The sequence below is a fragment of the Hippocampus guttulatus genome, chromosome 3 (assembly GCF_054856545.1).
Source record: "Hippocampus guttulatus isolate MCC_2025c chromosome 3, RoL_Hgut_1.0, whole genome shotgun sequence".
NCBI lineage: Eukaryota > Metazoa > Chordata > Actinopteri > Syngnathiformes > Syngnathidae > Hippocampus > Hippocampus guttulatus.
In genome coordinates, this window is record NC_141263.1 from 28,934,430 (window position 1) to 28,954,742 (window position 20,313).

Here is a 20,313-nt window from a genome sequence, read left to right on the forward strand (position 1 = left end):
GGAAGCATACCGGCCGCGCTCCCTACCAAGCGAGATACGCCCTCACGTGGGCCGCGCTCCATTTTGTTCACTCCAAACTCCCTTGGCACAATGCGGGTGGGCGGTTTCCATATGATCTTTAGATCACCCGTACATCCATTATGCCAACTCATTATCCTAATAGATAGATAGATAGATAGAAAAACAGTGTAATCCGTTTGAGAAGTACCGGTACTTTTTCATGGCCTAAAAATATCCAGTGCCACACAAAATTCTGACAAAAAAAAAAAGTTGGAAACGGTTCAAAAAGTTTTGATGTGTGTCGTAACTTACCTCGCCGGCGCTTGGTTGGAATGACGGTGCGCAGCCGGTCGCTCGAGCCGCAGTGGTGTTCACCTCTGTCGGGATTTGATGCCAATAAAGAAGGGTGAATTGGAGTGTGCCAAACTAGCATGTTCAAAAGACGTGAACGTGAGCTTGCTTCATGAAACACATCGTGTCATCTGAATAGGTCGATTCTACCTGCTCTGCCGCACTTTGCATCGGTGCCTTCGACGAGACTGTGGCCACGGCCGTCACGGGTGCCACGCACGTCATGGACATTTTGATGGCAGCAACGCCAATATGGCCGTCGCGGCGGCACGTCTGTGGGCTTGACGTCATTCATTTTCCATTTGCCGATTTTGCTTACAACTAATGCCTTGGTAACGTAAACTTCATGATAACGACCAGATTTTTCCCACCCAAAAAGGCGAAAAGGCCCTCGTGACAAGCAACGGCGGGAAGCTAACTGCTGCCGCAAGCTCGCTTCTGAACTAAATGTACAGTGTGGGATTCCTCTCCGTTGTTTAGCAACGGGCGGTGCAGAAGTGCAGTGTTCGATTCCGGCTGCGGCCTCCCCGCGCCTGCGTGGCTTTTCTCCGGGCACTCCGGTTTCCTCCCAGATTGCAAAAACGCGCACGGAAGATGGCAGGTTAACGGAGCACTCTAAATTGTCCCGCGGTGTGAGTGTGAGCGCCGACGGTTGTTCGTCTCTGTGTGCCCCGCGATTGGCTGGCAACCGGTTCGGGGCGTCCCCCGCCTACTGCCCGAAGACGCCCCCCCCCCCCCCCCGCGACCCTCGTGAGGGTAGAGCGGTTCAGATCATGGATGGATGGATTTCGATGCCCCGAGGTCACCGCCCCGCCACTTGTAGCCAAGTATTGTCTGGCTACGCACAGTGTTTGAACTTTTTCCTTCAATGTTGAATGATTCGTGTACTGACGTATCATACTGCCTGGAATATTTTACTCAGAATAAGACTATCCTAATGTGCCCGCAATCTCCGACTGGCAGCCGGCCTCGTCATCATCTCAGATGATTAAGAAAGCTCGCAGCGTTTGCTGATTGCATGTCCCCGACTGTTATGTACTACATACAAGTATATGCTAAGTTGGCTAGCAGATGCTAACAGCGCATCATCATTATTATTATTATCATTAATAGCGCAAGCGCTCTTGGGTAGGCGGTGACGTTAGGACGCTTTACGGTGACGTCATGACGTGGTTCCTACTTGGTTGTTTGCCGGTGGAAAACCAAACACGATCTTCCTCAGAACTTGTTCAGCACTAACTTAGCACAGCACTGGCCCTGGCGGAAAAGGGCTCCGAGCGCTCCGGGACGGGGAGCACACTCAGCATTTTGAGCACAATAAGAACGACGCATGCTTTCACATCAGTCTCCAATAACAACAGTCGCTAGATTTGTCGCCAGTTGCTACGGGCCTGAAAACTCCCGAAATATGGCGGGAAAGCGGCTAATCTGGCAGCACAACACTGCCACTAGACCTTGTCAACAAATTATTTTTCCATTTATTTCAGATAAATGGCATCTTACTCTAAAACACAGAGAGACATCGAGACATAGCTTATTTCAGATCATACTAACAAGGGAGTGTTTCACACGCCCAAAAAAGAGAGAGAGAGAGAGAGGGGGGGGGGGGGGGTCTCAGATTGTGTACGAAGAGGAGCGGGAAGAAGAAAGTCTTTTGGAATCCCACCTCCCCTTTCTCATCAGTATTCATACAATAAGCTTCTTTGGCGCTTCCTGTAAAACCCACTTCCCCAAAATGGACGCCATATTGCTGAGACAACGCTTGGCGGTAGAAGAGGCCGTGACTGAAATGCCCAAATCTAAAAATGGTCATGTCGGAAGCAACAGATGCTAACTTGGCTGGCTGATACGGCCTGAAACACATTCCGTGTTTGTTTTGACATACCTGGCCAACAACGAGGACGGAGGATTATCTTCGGCGTGTGTTTTTGCGTGCTTAGTTAAACTTGAGCTGCGAGTGAATCGTTGACCACAAACTGAGCAGAGAAAAGGTTTTTCTTCAGCGTGTGTTCTCCTGTGAGCTGTCAAGGTGCTTCTTTGAATGAATCGCCTCCCGCAAACGAAGCAGACAAAGGGTTTTTCCCCCGTGTGCGCTACCGCGTGCCTGGTTAAATCACCCTTATGAATAAATCGCTTACCACATACTGAACAGGCAAAGGGTTTTTCCCCAGTGTGGGTTCTTCGGTGTACGTTTAAATGTCCCCTCTGTCGGAATCGTGCGCCGCAAACTGAGCAGGCAAAGGGTTTCTCCCCAGTGTGTGTTGTTGTGTGCACTGTTAAATATCCCTTTTTCGGAAAGCCTTTACCGCACACCGAACAGGCAAAAGGTTTTTCTCCAGTGTGTGTGCTTGTGTGCGCTTTCAAATGGCCCTTCTGTCTGAATCGTGTGCCGCAAACTGAGCAGGCAAAGGGTTTCTCCCCAGTGTGCGTTCTCGCGTGCCTCGTTAACCTGTCCTTTTTAGAAAATGTTTTACCGCAAACTGAGCAGGCAAAAGGTTTTTCTCCCGTGTGTGTGCTTATGTGTGATGTTAAACTTGGCTTTTCAGAAAATCTTTTACCACAAAATGAGCAGACAAAAGGTTTTTCTCCGGTGTGTGTACTTGTGTGCCTCGTTAAATCACTTTTACTATAAAAGCTTTTACCACACACTGAGCAGACAAAAGGTTTTTCCCCAGCGTGTGTTCTTGTGTGCCTGGTTAAATCCCTTTTGCTATAAAATGTTTTACCACAAATTGAACAGGCAAAGGTTTTTTCCCCTGTGTGTATGCTTGTGTGTGACGCTAAAGTTCGCTTTTCAGAAAATCTTTTACCACAAACTGAGCAGACAAAAGGTTTTTCTGCGCCGTTTGTTCTTGTGTGTCTTTTCAAGGAGGACTTTTTGACAAAGGTTTTGTCGTACCGAGAATATTTCACTCGTCCTTTGCCAGTGTGACATGTCATATCACCACGGGAGAGGTCATCATCATCCTGATCGTCGTCATAGTCAGAAGAGTGTGACGTGACGTCGTCACCTTCTGAAAGTGGAGCCAAGAGGCCGTCCGATCGGGATCGTCCATCCTGGTCTTCACTCTTCACCACACCATTCAACGGAGACTTGCTGATTTCATCCTCCTGCGCTTCTTCTTTGACACGTGGGGTCTCTGGGCTTTCCTCCTCTTTAATTTGTGGGGACTGCTCAGGACAAAAATAGTCTTCACTGAAGTCTGCGGGAAACAAAAATCCAAATACACAGGTTGCTCAAATCAGACCTCGGGTTGTAACTTGGACACTCCATATTATTGTTCCTAAACGCTTTTAGTCATACTTGGCAATGCTTCAGGTGATAGAAAATTAACTGAAGACGCCGATTGTGATTAAAGGTGAAATGTCTTCAAGAATAGTCCAGTTGCCTTTACTCAACTTTTGCAAATTACTCCCTCAACAATGGCTTGAGTGAAAACGACTCAAAAAATTTTAAACACTAAAGGTTACACGTAATAAGCTAGTTCTTATCGAGAAAGGACCTCTGGAGGGAAATTGTCAACTCTGAGGTCCACCATGGAGCCCTTTCATGCCAAACCTTCCTACGACTACGTCGCTGGATCCGCCTAATCATGAGGAGACGCCATCAGGTCGTCCTACTACAGATTATTGGATGTCAATTAGGTCACATTTCATGTAACCTAGAAAGCTTCCGGCGAGTCAATTAAAATAAACACAGGGATATGTTTTGTAGTTCGTAAACAGTGAGCGAAACAAGTGTACAAACCTCCCCTGTGTAAGACAACTCGAGGTTCCAACTTGAAAAGCGCGTCCAGTAGATGACGTCGTGGCTTCATGTCCTCTTTTGTTGCACAGAGTCCCCCCTTGTAATCTGATGTGTTTCTTGCAGACATTTTCATAACACTTGAGAGTCACTTGATCTCGTTTTAGCAATGTGTCGCGAACGAACTCGTTTCCTTGCTAGCGGTTAGCAAGCTAAGTTAGCCAGCTAAGTTAGCCAGAGAAGCTTGAACTTGCATCAAGACGATCGATTTCCTCCACTAAATGTGATGGGCATTTTTTTGTCGAGGCATCAGTCCGTTCCGTAATAATTCGAGAGGAACGATTAAAGTAAAACGCGTGCCCAAGCCACGATCTGCAGGTCGACATAGTCCACAGTACGCATGCGCAATAAGTCAGCCATCTTTGAAATATGCGACGGCTACCACATTAGGACAAAAATTTGATGATACCCGCGAAAGAAGGAAGGAAGGAAAGAAGGCAGGAAGGAAAAAAGGCAGGCAGATAGATAGATAAAAAAATTAAAGGCTTGCATGGTTTTTTTTGGTGTATTTCATCTCAAACTGCTTCAAACAACAAAGCGTGTGACGGAAAAGTGGTTAGGACTGCATACCGTGTTTTATGGTATGTGTTGTGTTTATTATTTTACTTTATATTAACTGTTTTGTTAAGCGCTTTGTTACAGCTGCCACTGTTGTGAAAGCGCTATATAAATCAACATGTATTGTATGTATTGTATTGTTGTATTTGTGTATGTGCGTGAAAGTTACGTACAATATTTTTTCCCTACTGAAATATTTGAAATATATATTTTTAAAGTCCCTATCGCAGGGATAACCAAATCTTTTCCTTTGAGGGCCAAATCACCCCCCCCCCCCCACCCCAGGTCAGTCTGTAACAAAAACAGCAACGATGGCAAAGGTCAAGTCAAGTCAAGTCAAGTGTATTTCTGGAGCACTTTCAAACAGCCATCGCTGCATACAAAGTGCTGTACATGGAGCAATTTAACATGCACAATAAACAGTAAGACAAATCGGTAATAAAGGCGGTAGAAAGCACCAAACAGTAAAACCAAGAACAAATCTAAGTCATGCTGAGTCGAATGCCAAAGAATACAAGTGAGTTTTGAGGAGGGTTTTGAAGATGGGCAGCGAGGATGCTTGCCGAATGTTCAGTGGGAAAGGTATCCAAAGGTAAACATTTATTGTTTGCCAAAAAGCCACACAAAACAAAAAATCCCCCTGTTGCGTTATACGAAATCAGAAAAGTGGAAATGGTTTTAATGTATGAATATTTTTTCACACTAGGGGGGATTTCGCCCATGTAGGTTTCATTGTAGAGGGGTTTCACCGTATTTCCGTTTTATTTGACACAGGTGTGTCCAGGATGAGGGTTTTTCTGTTGTTGCTGTTGTTGTTGGGCACGGGTCTCAAACTCAGTTCCTGGAGGGCCGCTGTCCTGCATGTTTTCCACGTCTCCCTGTTGCATCACACCTGATTCAAATGAACAGGTTCAATGTCAGGCTTCCGCAGAGCTTGCTGATGATCTGATTATTTGAATCAGCTGTGTCGCATCAGGGAGACTTGGAAAACATGCAGGACAGCGGCCCTCCAGGAACTGAGTTTGAGCAATCTTCCATCTGGGTTTGTTGAGATTAATTATTTTGTTGCAGCTCTCCCTCCAGTTTCTTGCGCCATCCCTCCCAAACCCTGTAAGCAAGTTTGGGTTCCCCCGCCATTTGCTCCGGCGTCGTCAGGTTTGCTCGTGTTTTTGGCCGAATGGCGGGACAATCTAGCAATACGTGTTCAGCTGTCTCTTCCCCCAATCGACACATTCGACAGTTGCTGTTGTTGTATTTTTGGGGAGGGATGGCTTTCAGATAGGGCACAGACTGCAGAAGGGTGGAATAGAATGTGACGTTCTATGCATGTGCAAGCCTCGAGCACATGTCCAGAGTGAAAACAAAGAAATCCAAAAAATCCATCTCTGGTACAGTTTAGGGCGTCATGTGGAGGCGGGCCGTGCTTTGTGGACAGCTGGAGGCTCTGCTGTTTTAAACAAAGTGAAACTTTTTTCTTCAGTGTGACAAACTAAGCAGAGTGCGTTCCTCTGTGCGCTTTTAAATGGCCCCTGAGTCGGAATTTTGCGCCGCAAACCGAGCAGGGAAAGGGTTTTTCCCCAGTGTGCGTTCTCGTGTGTGTTTTTAAGTGCCCTCCGGTCGAAAAGCCTTTCTTGCATACCGAACAGGCAAAAGGTTTTTCTCCCGTGTGCGTTCTTGTGTGCGTTTTCAAGTGACCCTGCGTCGAGAACCCTTTGCTACACACTGAACAGGCAAAGGGTTTTTCCCCAGTGTGTGTTCTCGTGTGTGTTTTTAAGTGACCGTTTGTGGAAAACACCTTCTCGCATACCGAACAGGCAAAAGGTCTCTCTCCGGTGTGTGTTCTTAAATGTGTTCGTAAGACGACTTTGGTGGAAAAGCCTTTAGCGCATATGGAACAGGCAAAAGGCTTTTCTCCAGTGTGTGTGCTCGTGTGCATCGTTAAGCTGGTCTTGACAGAGAACGTTCGAGCGCAAAGCGAGCAGGCAAAAGGTTTTTCCCCAGTGTGCGTTCTCGAGTGCTTTTTTAATTCGACCTTTGTCGAAAACCATTTAGCGCACACGGAGCAGGCGAAAGGTTTTTCCCCAGTGTGTGTTCTGGAGTGCCTCGTTAAATCTTCATTTCGATAAAATGCTTTACCGCACACTGAGCAGACAAACGGTTTCTCACCAGTGTGTGTTCTGGTGTGGGTTTTTAAATGTGCCTTGAGAGAGAATCTTTTCCCGCAATCAGAGCAGGCAAAAGGTTTCTCCCCGGTGTGTGTCCTCGTGTGTCTTTTCAAGGATGACTTGTTGACAAACGTTTTGTCGCACTGAGAACATTTGACCCGTTTGTCGCTAGGGTGACGCGTCGGATCACCTTTCGAGCGTCCGTCGGTGTCGGACGAGTGTGACGTCACGCCATCGTCATCCGAAAGTGGCGGAATGAGCCTGTTCACTTGTGGCCCTCCGCCGTCTTCTTCTGCAGACAAGGTGATTTCATCCTGCCGCTGCTCTTCTTTTGTGTGTGGGGTCTCTGGCTTTTCCTCCTCTGGCACCTGCTGCTCAGGATCAACATCTGCTCCTGTGAGGTCTGCGGAACACAAGCACAGAGCTGATGTTTTGCTCAGTCACGTCTCGGCCGGTGGCTTTGACGTTGCGTATTTTTGTTCCCAAAATGTTTTGGCAATGCTCGAGGTCGCAGACGTTGTTTATCATCTTCTAATTTCCGTTCACTTCACGCCAAACAGCACAGCACAAGGGAAAGTCATTTTTGAGAAAGGGGGAGGAAAGAATGAGACCCAAATTATAAATTCAAAAGGGTTGAAGTTAAGCCGGTGTCCCAGCCTTGACACTACATCTTAAGGTTATACTTAGCACATCGTGAATCCTTGAATTCAAAATGCAATCAATCCAACTGTGATTGATGCAAACAACAAATAAGATATTGGAAATCACACTTTTGACTCTTTCTCCGACCGCTACGGCAAGGCACGCAGACGTGAGACGCATTAGCAGCACTTGGTGGGTTCGACTTCAATTGCGTAGGCCTTCCGTTGCATTGGGAACACAAAGACGAGGTTTGCAGTTCTCACGGCTGTCCTTTCGGCGTCGTCGGGGCAACGCGGCTGAGCGTCAAACGTTGATTGGTGTCCGGTTTGGGTTGGCTCTCGAACCTTGCCGCGCGGCCCAACACGAGTCTGCTTTCGTGGGGTCAACATAACCAAGGGGTCGGTGTGGTGTGTCCTCCTTTCAAATTCAATCTGACTTCGAGGGCTATCGGGCATTACTACACAGCCGGCAAAAAAGAAAAAAGAAAAAAAAAAGTGGGGCGCCATTCTTTGGGACGATGACCACAAAGGTGTCTTGTGCAGAAATGGCCAATTTTGGAAGTTGGCCACCATCGTTACAAATTGAAGAACGGTGAAATATCATCAGCAGCAAACAAATAGTGCAGGTGCCTCGACGCAACCTCTAGGAGGACCGTTCCGTGGCAAATCCGCCCCCCCCCCCAAAAAAAAAAAAAATCTGAAAAATTAAACCAGGCGGATTTTGGTTTGGATGAAACTTGCCGTACTTGTTGAGAGTGACGGCACAAGACGAAATTTCAAATTTTAGGTCAGTCGGAGCAGGCCTTTGACTCTCCCGCATACTGAGCAGGCAAAAGCCCCCCCCCCGTGTGTGTGCTCTTTTCAAGGTTGACTGTTTGAAAAAGGTTTTAGCACACTAACAACACTTCACCCGCCTCTTGACAACATGACACGTCACCACGTCACCTCCCGAGTCGTCGTCGTCGCTGTCTGACGACAGTGAAGCCACCTGAGAGTGGCTGTGTGAGGCTGCCTGTTTGTGATCCTCCGTCACCTTGCTCAATCTTCACAGAGACACCAGTCAACGGAGACTTGCTGATTTGACCCTCCTGCTCCTCCTCTTTTATGCGCGGCGTCTCAGTCTCCCGCTCCTCTTTCATTTGGGCGGACTCGGGCTCCTTGTCTACAAGACACAAAAAGACAAATACCCAATGCAGGCTTGCCAAAGGCAAATTTCATCTTTCGAAAAATCGTTTTCTGACTGAAATCGCAATTTCAACAACGTACTTGTGATCGTCAAAGCTGCGCTGTTGTTGGTTTTTGGGTTTATTTTGCGGTGCTCCTGAATGGGCCAGGAACAGAATTTTTTTTCAAGCCGATACTGAAAAAATTTCTGCTTCTCAAGATTGATCTCATACACTTTTTTTTAAAAGAGTTAACGACAGTTTGAGCACACCCAGAAGAAAGGAACAACCAAAAGAATCGGAATCATCTTGATGGGCCAAGTATGTAGAAGACACAAGGAATTTGTCTCCGGTAGTACAGGCTGCACTCGTATTGCAATAACATATTCAGTACCAGCCAATTCTAGACCAAGTCTGAAAAGACGTTTAAAAACGTCTTTGGGAGTGAATGAGTTAAGCAACTACGATCAACAAGGACATGACAGATATCGCGTGTGAAAACAAGGGGGCACTCGAGAAGATTTTGTGGAAGTTATTGTTTCTTTTTACACGGAAGCCCGTCTGCATCAGAGATATCATAGCCGGTAAAAAATAACAATAATAATTTGTATCATTCTAAAATAGCTTCCCATTCAACCCGACATCGATACTTCGATTGTAAATTGAAATAACAACCGAATGACTGACTAGATCACAATGTCGATCTATTTATCTGAAGAATGAGGAGAACATGCAGTCATCGGTGCCAAAATAATTCATTTGACTACCATAAAAGATCGAGAATTTGTTAGTTCGAGAGGAAGAAGTGAACCAACCCGCTCTTGGTAAGACAACTCGAGGTACGAACGTCCACAGGAAACGTTGCGGCTCGACGTCCTCCTTGGTTGGACAAAGTTCCTCATTGTACTCTGCCGTCTTTCTTGCACACATTTCCAGCAACAAGCCCAGCAATTGCCACTCACCCGATCTCTTCTTAGTGACGTGTCCCGACCCCACGAGTCTCTTTGTTAGCGGAGAGCAAGCGAATTAGCCAGAGAAGCTTCGACGTGCACCCGGGCGAGTTTTCCGGGACACAAAGCTCAAATTTGTGTCAATTGGAGTCCATTTATATGCTGTCCGGTGAACAGGAATCCGAGAAGAATGTTTTCGTGAAGCGCGTGCGCTTGCGCTACAAGATCTGCGGCGGAGCTAACACAAACTGTAGTGCGCATGCGCAGCAGCTAGGCCATCTTTGAACGTGTACGACGGCGACTCTACTAAGTCAAAATACAACGGAGGCAAGGACAAAAGAATTTGACTCCGCTTGTCCTAAATCACGTCATCGCATGGCAGCGGGTATTGTAGTCGACTTCACCTGCCAGGTACGAGCTCCAAAATAAAATGAGAGAAAAATCTCGTGCCAAGGCAGCTTTATTCGTATCGCACATTTCATACGTGAGACAATTCAATGTGCTTCACACAACCAAAAGCGGAGCACCTCAAGGCATTTTCAAACAAAACCACTTCAAGACATTTCAAAGCAAAGTTAAAGATACAAAAAGTAGCCCTATAAGGAGACGAAAAGAACAAACAGCGAAGGGATTTTGAAAAGAATACTTTTGGAATCATTCAGTACCCATGCAAAGTGTTTCTCCAACAATGCAACAAAAAAAAGATAAAGAGACGAAAAAGTTTTTTTTTTTTATTAATTATGGAATTGCCCATTCCTGAACAACTGATGTCAAGATGTTTATGCTTTTATTTCTGTGAATGGAGCCACCTCTTTCCTTTTGCTCTGAAGAAAGACCGCTTGCTTTCATCGCCTACCGCTTGAGACGAAAAGGTTTTTATGTTACTGAGTTCACAGCAGACAGTGTTGTATCTTTACAGCTGTTTTTTTTAACTTTTGTATGGATACTTTAATATTTAGTTTGATATGATTGTTTCAGTCCCTCGTGTGAGTTTTTTTGTCTGTGGCCTGTCGCTTTAGAAATACTGCGGAGAAAACTCCAGAGTTTTGGGTGGCTTGTTAAATCTGGATCCTTAGAAAATATTTGACCTCAAACGGAGCAGGCAAACGGTTTTTCACCAGTGTGTTTTCCTTTGTGGCTTGTCAAATGCCTCTTCCTGGAGAATCTTTTATCGCAAATTGAGCAGGCAAAAGGTTTCTCGCCAGTGTGTATTCTTGCGTGCGTTGTTAAATTTTGCTTTCCCGAAAATGTCTGACCGCAAACTGAGCAGGCAAACGGTCTCTCGCCGGTGTGTGTTCTTGAGTGCCTTGTTAGATTCTGCTTGACAGGAAATGTTTGACCGCAAACTGAGCAGGCAAAAGGTTTTTCCCCGGTGTGTGTTCTTACGTGGCTCGTTAAATCTTTGTTTCGATAAAATGTTTTTCCACAAACTGAGCAGACAAAGCGTTTCTCCCCAGTGTGCGTTGTTGTGTGCTTTTTTAACTCGCCTTTCACGTAAAACCGTTTACCGCACACCGAGCAGGCAAAAGGTTTTTCCCCGGTGTGTGTTCTCGCGTGAGCCGTTAGAGTCCACCTTTGAGTAAATCTTTTGGCACAAACTAAGCAGGCAAAAGGTTTTTCTCCGGTGTGTGTTCTTGTGTGTCTTTTTAAGCTGTCGTTGAGAGAAAATCTTTTGGCACAAACTGAGCAGGCAAAAGGCTTTTCGCCCGTGTGGGTGACTTTGTGCTTTTTCAAGTTTGACTTGCTGAAAAACGTTTTGTCACACTGAGCACATTTCACTCGTCTACTGCCAGCGCGACGCGTCGCATCACCTTTGGAGTGCTCATCGCCGTCGGTGTCCGAAGAGTGCGACGTCACGTCGTCCCCGTCTGAAAGCGGCGGGATGAGGCCGTCCGATTGGGCTCCTGCGCGGTGCCCTCCATCAGCTTCTTCGCCCTTCACGGAGACAGCAGTCAATGGAAACTTGCTGATTGCATCCTCCCGCTCTTCTTCTTTGATGTCTGGCGTCTCGGTCTCCTCCTCCACTTTCATTGGGTCGGACTCGGGCTCCTGCTGCTCAGGGTGGAGATATTCTTCGCTGATGCCTGCAGGACACAAAAATGCAAACACGGTCCAGTTGTCTCGAGTCGTCCTTTGAAGATCACCGAGCCCTCGATGACGTATGTGAAATCGATTCGGGATGGACAATGCTTTTTTTTTCATGCCGATCCTGAAAAACTTCTGCTTCTCAAGATTTGATGATTATTAGGCCACTTATTTCCGATCCACGAAAAGGGTTGAAATTTAACTTGCTCTCTTATGTGGACCAATTTGCTGTGGGTTGTCGGTATTTCAGGTCACGTAAACGAAATGACAGCCAATTTGTACGATGCAGATGAGGATAACACGACCACAAAATGTTTGATGGTTCCAAATTTTTCTGATTTGGCGTCTTTTTTGTGCACCTGGACTTCTTCATCCTTTTTCACCCACTTCGGTTGTTTTCCTTACCCCCTCCGGTCGCCTGAAATGCATCCACTTCTTGATCACAGCCCATTTGCTTGTTTTGAATTGGAAAGGAGGGGGTATTTTTGACCTCTTTAAAATCAAAACCTCCGTAATTGTTCACATATTGGCCAAATTAAACATCTTATGTGTATTTGAGCGGTTCGCGCGTCGACCTCACAGTGCAGAGGTTCAATTCCAGCCTCACCGATGCCATCAGACCTACCTAGTACAAATTTGGGATGTCAATACCGTCCTGCTCAATGTAACTCAAATACGATACATTCTTATATAACGCATATTTATGTATACAGCGACAGCTGTAAAAAAAAAAAAAGAAGCTTTTTTTTCACAGAGCATTTAATATAACTACCATCCCAGCCTTCCTTGGATGCTGACAAGAGGTTCATTCAAATTTCAAACCAAAAACAAGCGAAGTGTATGAAGTGAAGAAAACCTGCTGTGTGTAAGACATGACAAGGTTCCAACTGGCAAAGGTGACGTTGTGGCTTGATGTCCTCTTCCGTTCCACAAAGTTCCCCTTTGTATCCTGCTGTCTTTCTCGCAGACATGTTCCCAGCACTTCACGCTCACTGGATCTCTTCTGAGCGATGTGTCGCTTCTAAAACGTGTCTCAGTATTAGCGGCTAGCTGGCTACATTAGCCAGATTAGCTTCAGCGTGCACCCAGAAGAGTTGATCCGGACACGACTGCATCTCTGATGTCCTAGTCCAAGTGACTCGAAATGAACGTTCTATGCCGAGGCTCGAGTACGGGCGGGACTCATTCAGGAAGAATAATTCAGTGCCCGAGACCACTTTCCGTGGTGCCGAGACTACGCAATCGGCAGTGCGCATGCGCAACACGTCGGCCATCTTTCAGGCCAACCACGTGAAGACGATTTTTTTTCTCTCTCTCCTTCTCTCTGGATAGATAGCTCGCTCGCTTTTTGTTTTAAATTCCCCGACTCTTCTTTTCGGTTATCTCTCTGTGTTCTGTACATGAATTAATAACTTGTTCGTTTTGTTTTCTGGAACCTTGACTTGTTCAAAAAAGACCCCAAAAAAATCGATCTCGCTCGCGAGATCGATGCCCCGCCGAGCAAAAAGAATGCGTTCTCTTTCAAGACCACTTTTGTCCTGTCCAGAGGAAATCAAAGCTTGGATGGCACCGAATATTGATTCGGGTTTTAATTGACTGTTTTCACTTTCTCTAGTTGGTGTATTGCTTGCTATGTTATGTTGCATGTAACAAATGTTTTTGAGAAATGCATTTATAGGGCGACCCGGTAGCCCAGTGGTTAGTGTGTCGACCTCACAGTGCAGAGGCACCGGGTTCAATCCCAGCTCCGGCCTCCCTGTGTGGAGTTTGCATGGGCCTGCGGTTTCCTCCCACATTCCAAAAACGTGCATGGCAGGCTGATTGAACACTATAAATTGTCCCCACGTGTGACTGCGGGCGTCTCTGTGTACCCCGCCTACTGCCCGAAGACAGCTGGGATAGGCTCCAGCACCCCCGCGACCCTAGCGAGGATAAAGCGGTTAGGAAAATGAATGAATGAAATGCATTTATTGCTTTGCAACTGCTGTGGACAAAACCGCGGGTTCATAAAAGGAACTTGTCCAATGCCATCACCTGCTGATTGATTGATATTTATTAAATTACCTTTCAGTGGGAAAAAAAACAATACTGCAGACTTCTTTAGGAAAGCAAAGGCAACTAAAAGGTCGTAGCGTGAAGCTGCAGCGTATCAAGTTTACACCACTTTTTTTAAAAAGACAATTGTAATTGAAAAATAGAACAATCATCAAAGCACCACACAATGTTTTCTTTTCACAAGTTAGGTCGTGAAAAAAAACCCCAACACTTTTTAAAAACAAAAACAAACTAGCAATATCCACCCACTTAAGGTACCAAAATGTTACACTATTTAAAGAGGTATGCTGAGTGAGCAGTTCCAATCCATTCAGGCAATATTTCATCGGACAGAATTAGAAAAGTTCCTGAGCAAATCCGAAGAGGGACAATAATCAGTCAGTCTTCTTACTACAAAGTCAGAACACAAATATGTTTTTTTCTTGTGTTTTATCAAACGCTTAGCTTGAATGAATCTTGTTTCACAAAGTGGGCAAAAGGTTCTCTCCTGGAGTGTGGGTTCTTGTGTGCTTTGTCAAATAGTCCTTTCGAGCAAAGGTTTTACCGCAAACAGAACAGGCGAAAGGTTTTTCTCCAGAGTGCGTTCTTCTGTGCGCTTTTAAATTTGACATATGTCGAAATCTTGCACCGCAAAGTGAGCAGGCAACGCTTTTTTCCCCAGTGTGTGTTTTTGTGTGTTTCTTGAGGGCACTTCTTGTGGAGAACCCTTTCCCACATAATGAACAAGCGAAAGGTTTTTCTCCAGTGTGTGTTATTGCATGCCTTGTCAAATCCTTTTTGCTAGAAAATGTTTTACCACAAACAGAACAGGCAAAGGGTTTCTCGCCAGTGTGTGTTCTTGTGTGAGTTGTTAAAGATGAGTTTTGAGTGAATCTTGTCCCGCAAATTGAGCAGCCAAAAGGTTTTTCCCCAGTGTGTGTCCTTGTGTGCGTCATGAGACTTGTCTTCAGAGAAAATGTTTGCCCACAAACCAAGCATGCAAAAGGTTTTTCCCCAGTGTGTGTGTTTGTGTGCCTTCTTAAGTCCGAATTTCTGTAAAATGCTTTGCCACAAATGGAGCAAACAAAACGTTTCTCCCCAGTGTGTGTTCTCGTATGTTTTTTCAATTGACCTTTTACACTAAACCGTTTACCACAAACTGAGCAGGCAAAAGGTTTTTCCCCAGTGTGTGTTCTTGTGTGATTTTTTAATTCACCTTTTATCGAAAACGGTTTACCACAAACTGAGCACACAAACGGTTTCTCACCAGTGTGTGTTCTGGTGTGTATCGTTAAAGTTGTTTTCAAAGAAAATGTTTTCCCACAAACTAAGCAGGCAAAAGGTTTCTCACCAGTGTGTGTTCTCATGTGCGTTGTTAAACTTGTCTTGACAGAAAATGTTTTACCACAAACTGAGCAGGAAAAAGGTTTTTCCCCAGTGTGTGTTCTTGTGTGCCTTGTTAAATGTCCCTTCCAGGAGTATCTTCGATCACACACCGAGCAGGCAAAAGGTTTTTCTCCAGTGTGTGTCCTTGAGTGTACTTTCAAGGACGACTTGTTGAGAAACATTTTGTCACACTGAGAACATTTCACTCGTCGGTTGCCAGTCATATGACCTTTCGAGGGCCCATCATCATCGTCATCATCATCATGGTCGTCACTGTCACAAGAGTGTGACGTGATGTCGTCACCTTCTGAAAGGGGAGCTAAAAGGCCGTCCGGTTGGAATCCTCCATCGGCTCCTTCACTCTTCACACTGACACCATTCAACGGAGACTTGCTCATTGCATTCTCATCCTCCTCTTCCTTAATGTGCGTGGCCTTTGACTTTTCCTCCTGTTTAATGTGGGTGGACTCTGGCTCCTGCTCCTCATGATGGAAATACTCTTCACTGACATCTGTTGGACAAAAAAAAAAAAGAGAAAGAGATTCGCATGGATTGCTAGCTTTGCTGAGTCACCTTGATGTCGCATATTATTGTCTCTGAAAAGTCTGACATGCCTAACCTGCCTGCGTTTGTGATGAAGCTATTGGACAGAAATATGCCAGGCAGTAAAATGCAGAGAGGGTCCTTGGCTATTATTGCAGCATTTTTGGCTGCATTGTCTGGTGCCGAACTTCATGTAATTATCGCCAGGCCACTGCAAGGTCATTGGAAGGACGTCAAATTTACTTGCGGCCATTTTTTTTTAAATTGTTGCTTTAGTTTGCAGACTTGCTGCTGTATGATTATTTTCTGCCAAAGAACGCACAAAGGTTTAGTAAGTTGTCATTAAAGGGACCCTGACATATGCATTGCAGCGACCGCAATAACCAACCTCTGGATGCCCCAATACTGTATCAAACACTTTTTCGCGAAATTCCGCCTTGTTGAAGAATTACAGATTCCAGTAGGAAGGTCTACCGTTCGCCTAGCATGTTCCATGTGCTTGTTTACGCAGTGAGTCTTTCACGTCCGTACTTGTACATGAAGAAATGCAGATTTGGATTTAAAAAAAAAAGCCAGGTACCAAAAGGGAGCATGCCAATCTCTCTGGCTTTGGTCATCAAAAAACAAACAAACTTAAATAACTACAGATTCTTTTAGGTGGGTGAATTTTAAGACTGACATCATGATTACAAACAGACTTGTTATGTTCAGCCCATCCAAGTGTCTATTTAACGTGCATGCATTTAGCCAGCCAGTCGGAAAATGGAAAATCTACTCTTCTCAGCTGAGCTATTTCATGTATTTTAATGAGGTGTAAAATATGAATTTTGACTCGGGCGTGAAAGCGCTTATTTTGAGCGTTGTGACCTGCACTTCTTTGATCCCGAAACTTCTGCAATGACGACTAACTACGCCACCCGGGGCCGCGTCATCGTGAGGAGACACCATCAGATCCACCGGGCACAAGTTCTTGGAACGCCGATACGGTAACATTCAATGGAAGTAAAACGCGAACAAGGATCCCATGAAAAATAAACATCGGGATATCATTGGTAAAGTTAAGCCTGCGGCGAATAAGTGAGAGGAAGAAGTGAACAAACCAGCTCCGAGTAAGAAAAGTTGAGGTTCCAACTTGCAAATGTGACGTTGTGGCTCGATGTCCTCTTCCGTTCCGCAAGGTTCCTCTTTGTACTTTGCTGCCTTCCTGGCGCACATTTCCACAACACGGAACACTCGGAGCGACGCGGCGCGAGCAAACTCGTCACTTTGTTCGCCGCTAGCAAGCTAAGTGAGGGAAAGACGCGTCGGCGTGCACACTGACGAGTTAGTCCGGACAGGAAAATCAAACGTATTCTGTTTTAGTCGGGCGAAATGGAGATGCGTGTGCCGTGTCGAGTCTTTCGTCCGCTCAGCAGTAATTCGAAAAGAATGATTTCGCGAAGCGCGTGACCAAGAACTCCCTCTGCGGAGTCTACACCATCGACAATGCGCATGCGCAACAGGTCGGCCATCATTGTTCCCGTGCTACGGCAATGACAATAGGACAAAATTTGTTTTACGTCTCTGCCCAATGCGCTCCGATTGGATAATTGCATTCGACGGCAAATAGTGATGGGATTTTCGGCTCTTTTCGAGGGTCAGGTTCATTTGGATCGGCTCAGTGAAAAGAGTCGGCTCTCTTTGGCTCTCAAACGGCTCTTTTAACTTTAGTTTTTCTTTGAAATATTTATGACAAATTTAGCATACATTTGGAAAAATGACTTGGTGAACTAAATATTGCACTCTACCGACTGCAAATAGCAACAATTATCAAGCAATGAAAAGGGTTTTTACATATTTTATTGAACATTTAAAAAGGCTCCAAACAATAAACAAGCAACAATATTAAACTTCAACCAACAACAATCAAACATGCTCTATAATAACAAATATAGTGAGTAGTAACTGCAGCAGCGAACAAAACAAACATAAGCTACTCCTTGCTTTATTTTATTTTAAAAGGTGTTTCTCCAGAGTGTTCTCGTCGATGCCTTGTTAAATTTTCCTTTCGAGTGAAGCTTTTACCACAAACTATGCAGGCAAAAGGTTTTTCTCCAGAGTGTGCTCTCGTGTGTCTCGTTAAATTTTCCTTTCTAGTGTAGGTTTTATCACAAACTGAACAAGCGAAAGGATTTTCTCCAGTGTGCACTCTTGTGTGTGTTATCAAAAGTCTCTTTCGGGTGAATCTTGTTCCGCAAACGGAGCAGGCAAAAGGTTTTTCTCCGGTGTGTGTTCTTCTGTGTGCGTTCAAATGCCCCTTATGTCTGAATCTTGTTCCACAAATTGAACAGACAAAGGGTTTTTCCCCAGTGTGTGTTCTCGTGTGTTTTTTCAAGTCACCCTTTGTAAAAAACCCTTTATCACAACCTGAACAGGCAAAAGGCTTTTCTCCGGAGTGAGTCATTATGTGTCTTGTTAACTCTTTATTTATAAAGAATGCTTTACCACATACTGAACAGGCAAAAGGTTTTTCTCCGGTGTGTCTTATTGTGTGCCTTGCTAAATCTGCTTTCTGAAAGAATCTTTTCCCACAAACTGAGCAGGCAAAATGTTTTTCTCCGGTGTGAGTTGTTGTGTGCCTTATTAAATCTTTATTGATATAAAATGTTTTACCACAAATTGAACAGGCAAAAGGTTTTTCTCCTGTGTGCGTTACCGTGTGCCTTGTTAAATCAGCTTTCTGAACAAATTTTTTTCCACAAACAGAGCAGGCAAAGCGTTTCTCCCCAGTGTGTCTTCTTGAATGCCTTGTTAAATCCTTTTTATATGTAAACGTTTTACCACACACTGAGCAGATAAAAGGTTTTTCACCAGTGTGAGTAATTTTGTGTTTGGTTAAATTTCCCTTTTCAGAGAATCTTTGACCACAAACGGAGCAGGCAAAAGGTTTTTCCCCAGTATGTGTTCTGGTGTGGCTTGTTAAAGTTGTATTCCGAGTAAATGTTTTACCACAAACTGAGCAGACAAAGCGTTTCCCCCCCGTGTGTGTCCTGGTGTGTGTTCTCAGTGTTGACTTACTGACAAAAGTTTTGCCACGCTGGGAACATTTCAGTCGTCTGTTGCGCGCATGACACGTCAGATCACCTTTGGACTGTTCGTCATCGTCGTCATCCTCCGTGTCAGAAGACTGTGACGTGACGCCGTCTCCGTCAGAAAGTGGAGCCAAGAGCCCGTCCGAGTGGGATCTTCCATCTTGGTCTCCATCAGCTTCGTCACTCTTCACATTGACTCCAGTCCATGGAAACTTGCTGACTTCATCTTCCTGCTCTTCTTCTTTAACGCGAGGGCCCTCTCGCACCTCCTCCTCTCTAGTTTGGGGCGATTCTAGCTCCTGCTGCTCAGGTCCAAGAACTTCTTCTTTGAGGTCTGCAGGGCGGGAGAAAACAAACCCAGGGGTTGTTAAGGTCAAGCTGATGTTGTGACTTTGCCGTTCAACGTTGCGCGTTATTGTATCCCATGTTGCTCCTCATTGTCCGTGCGTCTGAGCATTCACACGAAGTCCCTGAGCATTCCTTGGAACGATGAGCAACATCGGATTTGCACGCGGGGGGGGCAAGCCTGCATCATACCCGAGGTGACAACAAAAGAAGTGGCCAGTGACGACACGGCCCCACTCAGCTCCAGACGGTCCTTTTGAACAACATCCGAAATGGTTCCGAGAAGCGGTGCTATTGTGACCGCTCGGCCCTGAAAAAAACGTCATGGAAAAGCGATCGCTCGGGGCCAAGTCTCGGTCTGGAAGCGGGCGATTGGAAAAGCGCCACGTGACATGTCAAACTTAGATGAGCTCAACAATTGACATGGCTTCTCCAACCCTTTGTGAAAACGATATTTGTCAGAAATGTAGCTTATTTGCAGGAATTAATCTCAGTTTGGCTCTTCAACAGATTTTATTTGGGTGCAAAATGTGAATGTTGGCTCGCAAAATGCAATGCTAAAGCGCTTATTTCAAGCCTTGTGACCCTTTCATCCCAAAAGTTCTGCAACGCTGACTCACGAGGAGCGCCCCCGCTGAGCACGTCATCATGAGGAGACACATGACTCGCTGTCAATGTCGTCCTACTAAATGTCAGTAAAAGGCCAAAAAAGGTTTCCATAAAACACAAGAAAGTTTAAATCATATCAAGCATTTTTTGGTTCGAGAGGAAGAAGTGAACCAACCCGCTCTTGGTAAGACAACTCGAGGTTCCAACTTGCAAAGGTGAAGTTGTGGCTCGACGTCCTCGTTGGTTGGACAAAGTTCCTCCTTGTACTCGGCCGTCTTTCTTGCACACATTTCCCGCGACAAGCTCAGCAATTTACACTCACTTATCTCTTCTTAGCGACGTGTTCCGACCCCACGTGTCTCTTTGTTAGCGGAGAGCAAGCAAACTTCACCGGAGAAGCTTCGACGTGCACCCGGGCGAGGTTGCCAGGACACGAAGCTCAAATTTAGTCTTGGAGTCCAATAATATCGCGATGCTGTCCGGTGAACAGAAATCCGCGAAGAACGTTTTCGTGAGGCCCGCGTCCGAGACAAGATCTGCGTCCGAGTCAACACAACTTGTACTGCGCATGTGCGGTAGGTCGGCCATCTTGGATAGTTGACTACGG

At 45.5% G+C, this 20,313-nt stretch overlaps 5 protein-coding genes across 7 annotated transcripts; all 5 read right to left on the reverse strand.

Annotated features, from left to right (window-relative positions):
• Positions 1 to 12: 12 nt before the first annotated feature.
• LOC147208120 (uncharacterized) lies at positions 13 to 4,515 on the reverse strand. 2 transcript variants are annotated; one of them, XM_086108015.1, is made up of 4 exons: positions 4,100 to 4,515; positions 3,251 to 3,554; positions 313 to 377; positions 13 to 156 (listed from the first exon to the last, which is right to left on the reverse strand). In XM_086108015.1, exons 1-4 carry the CDS (start codon positions 4,230 to 4,232, stop codon positions 152 to 154), a joined length of 507 nt encoding a protein of 168 aa, XP_085964141.1. In that variant the 5' UTR covers positions 4,233 to 4,515; the 3' UTR covers positions 13 to 151. The 2 variants fall into 2 exon arrangements, with proteins under 2 accessions (XP_085964141.1, XP_085964140.1); XM_086108014.1 differs by lacking the exons at positions 13 to 156; positions 313 to 377 and having other exon boundaries at positions 1,813 to 3,554.
• A 525-nt stretch (positions 4,516 to 5,040) lies between these two features.
• LOC147208121 (uncharacterized) lies at positions 5,041 to 9,904 on the reverse strand. Of its 2 annotated transcripts, XM_086108027.1 has the most exons (4): positions 9,646 to 9,904; positions 9,499 to 9,562; positions 8,554 to 8,682; positions 5,041 to 7,282 (listed from the first exon to the last, which is right to left on the reverse strand). In XM_086108027.1, exons 3-4 carry the CDS (start codon positions 8,657 to 8,659, stop codon positions 6,204 to 6,206), a joined length of 1,185 nt encoding a protein of 394 aa, XP_085964153.1. In that variant the 5' UTR covers positions 8,660 to 8,682; positions 9,499 to 9,562; positions 9,646 to 9,904; the 3' UTR covers positions 5,041 to 6,203. The 2 variants fall into 2 exon arrangements, with proteins under 2 accessions (XP_085964153.1, XP_085964152.1); XM_086108026.1 differs by having other exon boundaries at positions 9,499 to 9,904.
• Positions 9,905 to 10,075: 171 nt separating this feature from the next.
• LOC147208122 (uncharacterized) lies at positions 10,076 to 13,037 on the reverse strand. The gene is made up of 2 exons (XM_086108037.1): positions 12,575 to 13,037; positions 10,076 to 11,717 (listed from the first exon to the last, which is right to left on the reverse strand). Exons 1-2 carry the CDS (start codon positions 12,687 to 12,689, stop codon positions 10,723 to 10,725), a joined length of 1,110 nt encoding a protein of 369 aa, XP_085964163.1. The 5' UTR covers positions 12,690 to 13,037; the 3' UTR covers positions 10,076 to 10,722.
• A 1,040-nt stretch (positions 13,038 to 14,077) lies between these two features.
• LOC147208123 (uncharacterized) lies at positions 14,078 to 17,148 on the reverse strand. The gene is made up of 2 exons (XM_086108012.1): positions 16,782 to 17,148; positions 14,078 to 15,649 (listed from the first exon to the last, which is right to left on the reverse strand). The coding sequence occupies exons 1-2, from the start codon at positions 16,894 to 16,896 to the stop codon at positions 14,235 to 14,237; spliced, it is 1,530 nt and encodes a 509-aa protein (XP_085964138.1). The 5' UTR covers positions 16,897 to 17,148; the 3' UTR covers positions 14,078 to 14,234.
• A 371-nt stretch (positions 17,149 to 17,519) lies between these two features.
• On the reverse strand, positions 17,520 to 20,247 carry LOC147208124 (uncharacterized). Its single transcript, XM_086108008.1, has 2 exons — positions 19,882 to 20,247; positions 17,520 to 19,086 (listed from the first exon to the last, which is right to left on the reverse strand). The coding sequence occupies exons 1-2, from the start codon at positions 19,994 to 19,996 to the stop codon at positions 17,666 to 17,668; spliced, it is 1,536 nt and encodes a 511-aa protein (XP_085964134.1). The 5' UTR covers positions 19,997 to 20,247; the 3' UTR covers positions 17,520 to 17,665.
• Between the last annotated feature and the right edge of the window lie 66 nt (positions 20,248 to 20,313).

Coding starts and splice junctions, on each gene's coding strand:
- LOC147208120 (XM_086108014.1), bottom strand. CDS start 4,232: ATGAAAATGTCTGCAAGAAACACATCAGATTACAAGGGGGGACTCTGT. Junction 3,555..4,099: donor AGTTGTCTTACACAGGGGAG/GTTTGTACACTT, acceptor TGTTTCCCGCAG/ACTTCAGTGAAGACTATTTT.
- LOC147208121 (XM_086108026.1), bottom strand. CDS start 9,613: ATGTGTGCAAGAAAGACGGCAGAGTACAATGAGGAACTTTGTCCAACC. Junction 8,683..9,498: donor AGTTGTCTTACCAAGAGCGG/GTTGGTTCACTT, acceptor TGTGTCTTGTAG/ACAAGGAGCCCGAGTCCGCC. Junction 7,283..8,553: donor CTCTGTGAAGATTGAGCAAG/GTGACGGAGGAT, acceptor TGTGTTCCGCAG/ACCTCACAGGAGCAGATGTT.
- LOC147208122 (XM_086108037.1), bottom strand. CDS start 12,689: ATGTCTGCGAGAAAGACAGCAGGATACAAAGGGGAACTTTGTGGAACG. Junction 11,718..12,574: donor TCATGTCTTACACACAGCAG/GTTTTCTTCACT, acceptor TGTGTCCTGCAG/GCATCAGCGAAGAATATCTC.
- LOC147208123 (XM_086108012.1), bottom strand. CDS start 16,896: ATGTGCGCCAGGAAGGCAGCAAAGTACAAAGAGGAACCTTGCGGAACG. Junction 15,650..16,781: donor ACTTTTCTTACTCGGAGCTG/GTTTGTTCACTT, acceptor TTTGTCCAACAG/ATGTCAGTGAAGAGTATTTC.
- LOC147208124 (XM_086108008.1), bottom strand. CDS start 19,996: ATGTGTGCAAGAAAGACGGCCGAGTACAAGGAGGAACTTTGTCCAACC. Junction 19,087..19,881: donor AGTTGTCTTACCAAGAGCGG/GTTGGTTCACTT, acceptor CCCGCCCTGCAG/ACCTCAAAGAAGAAGTTCTT.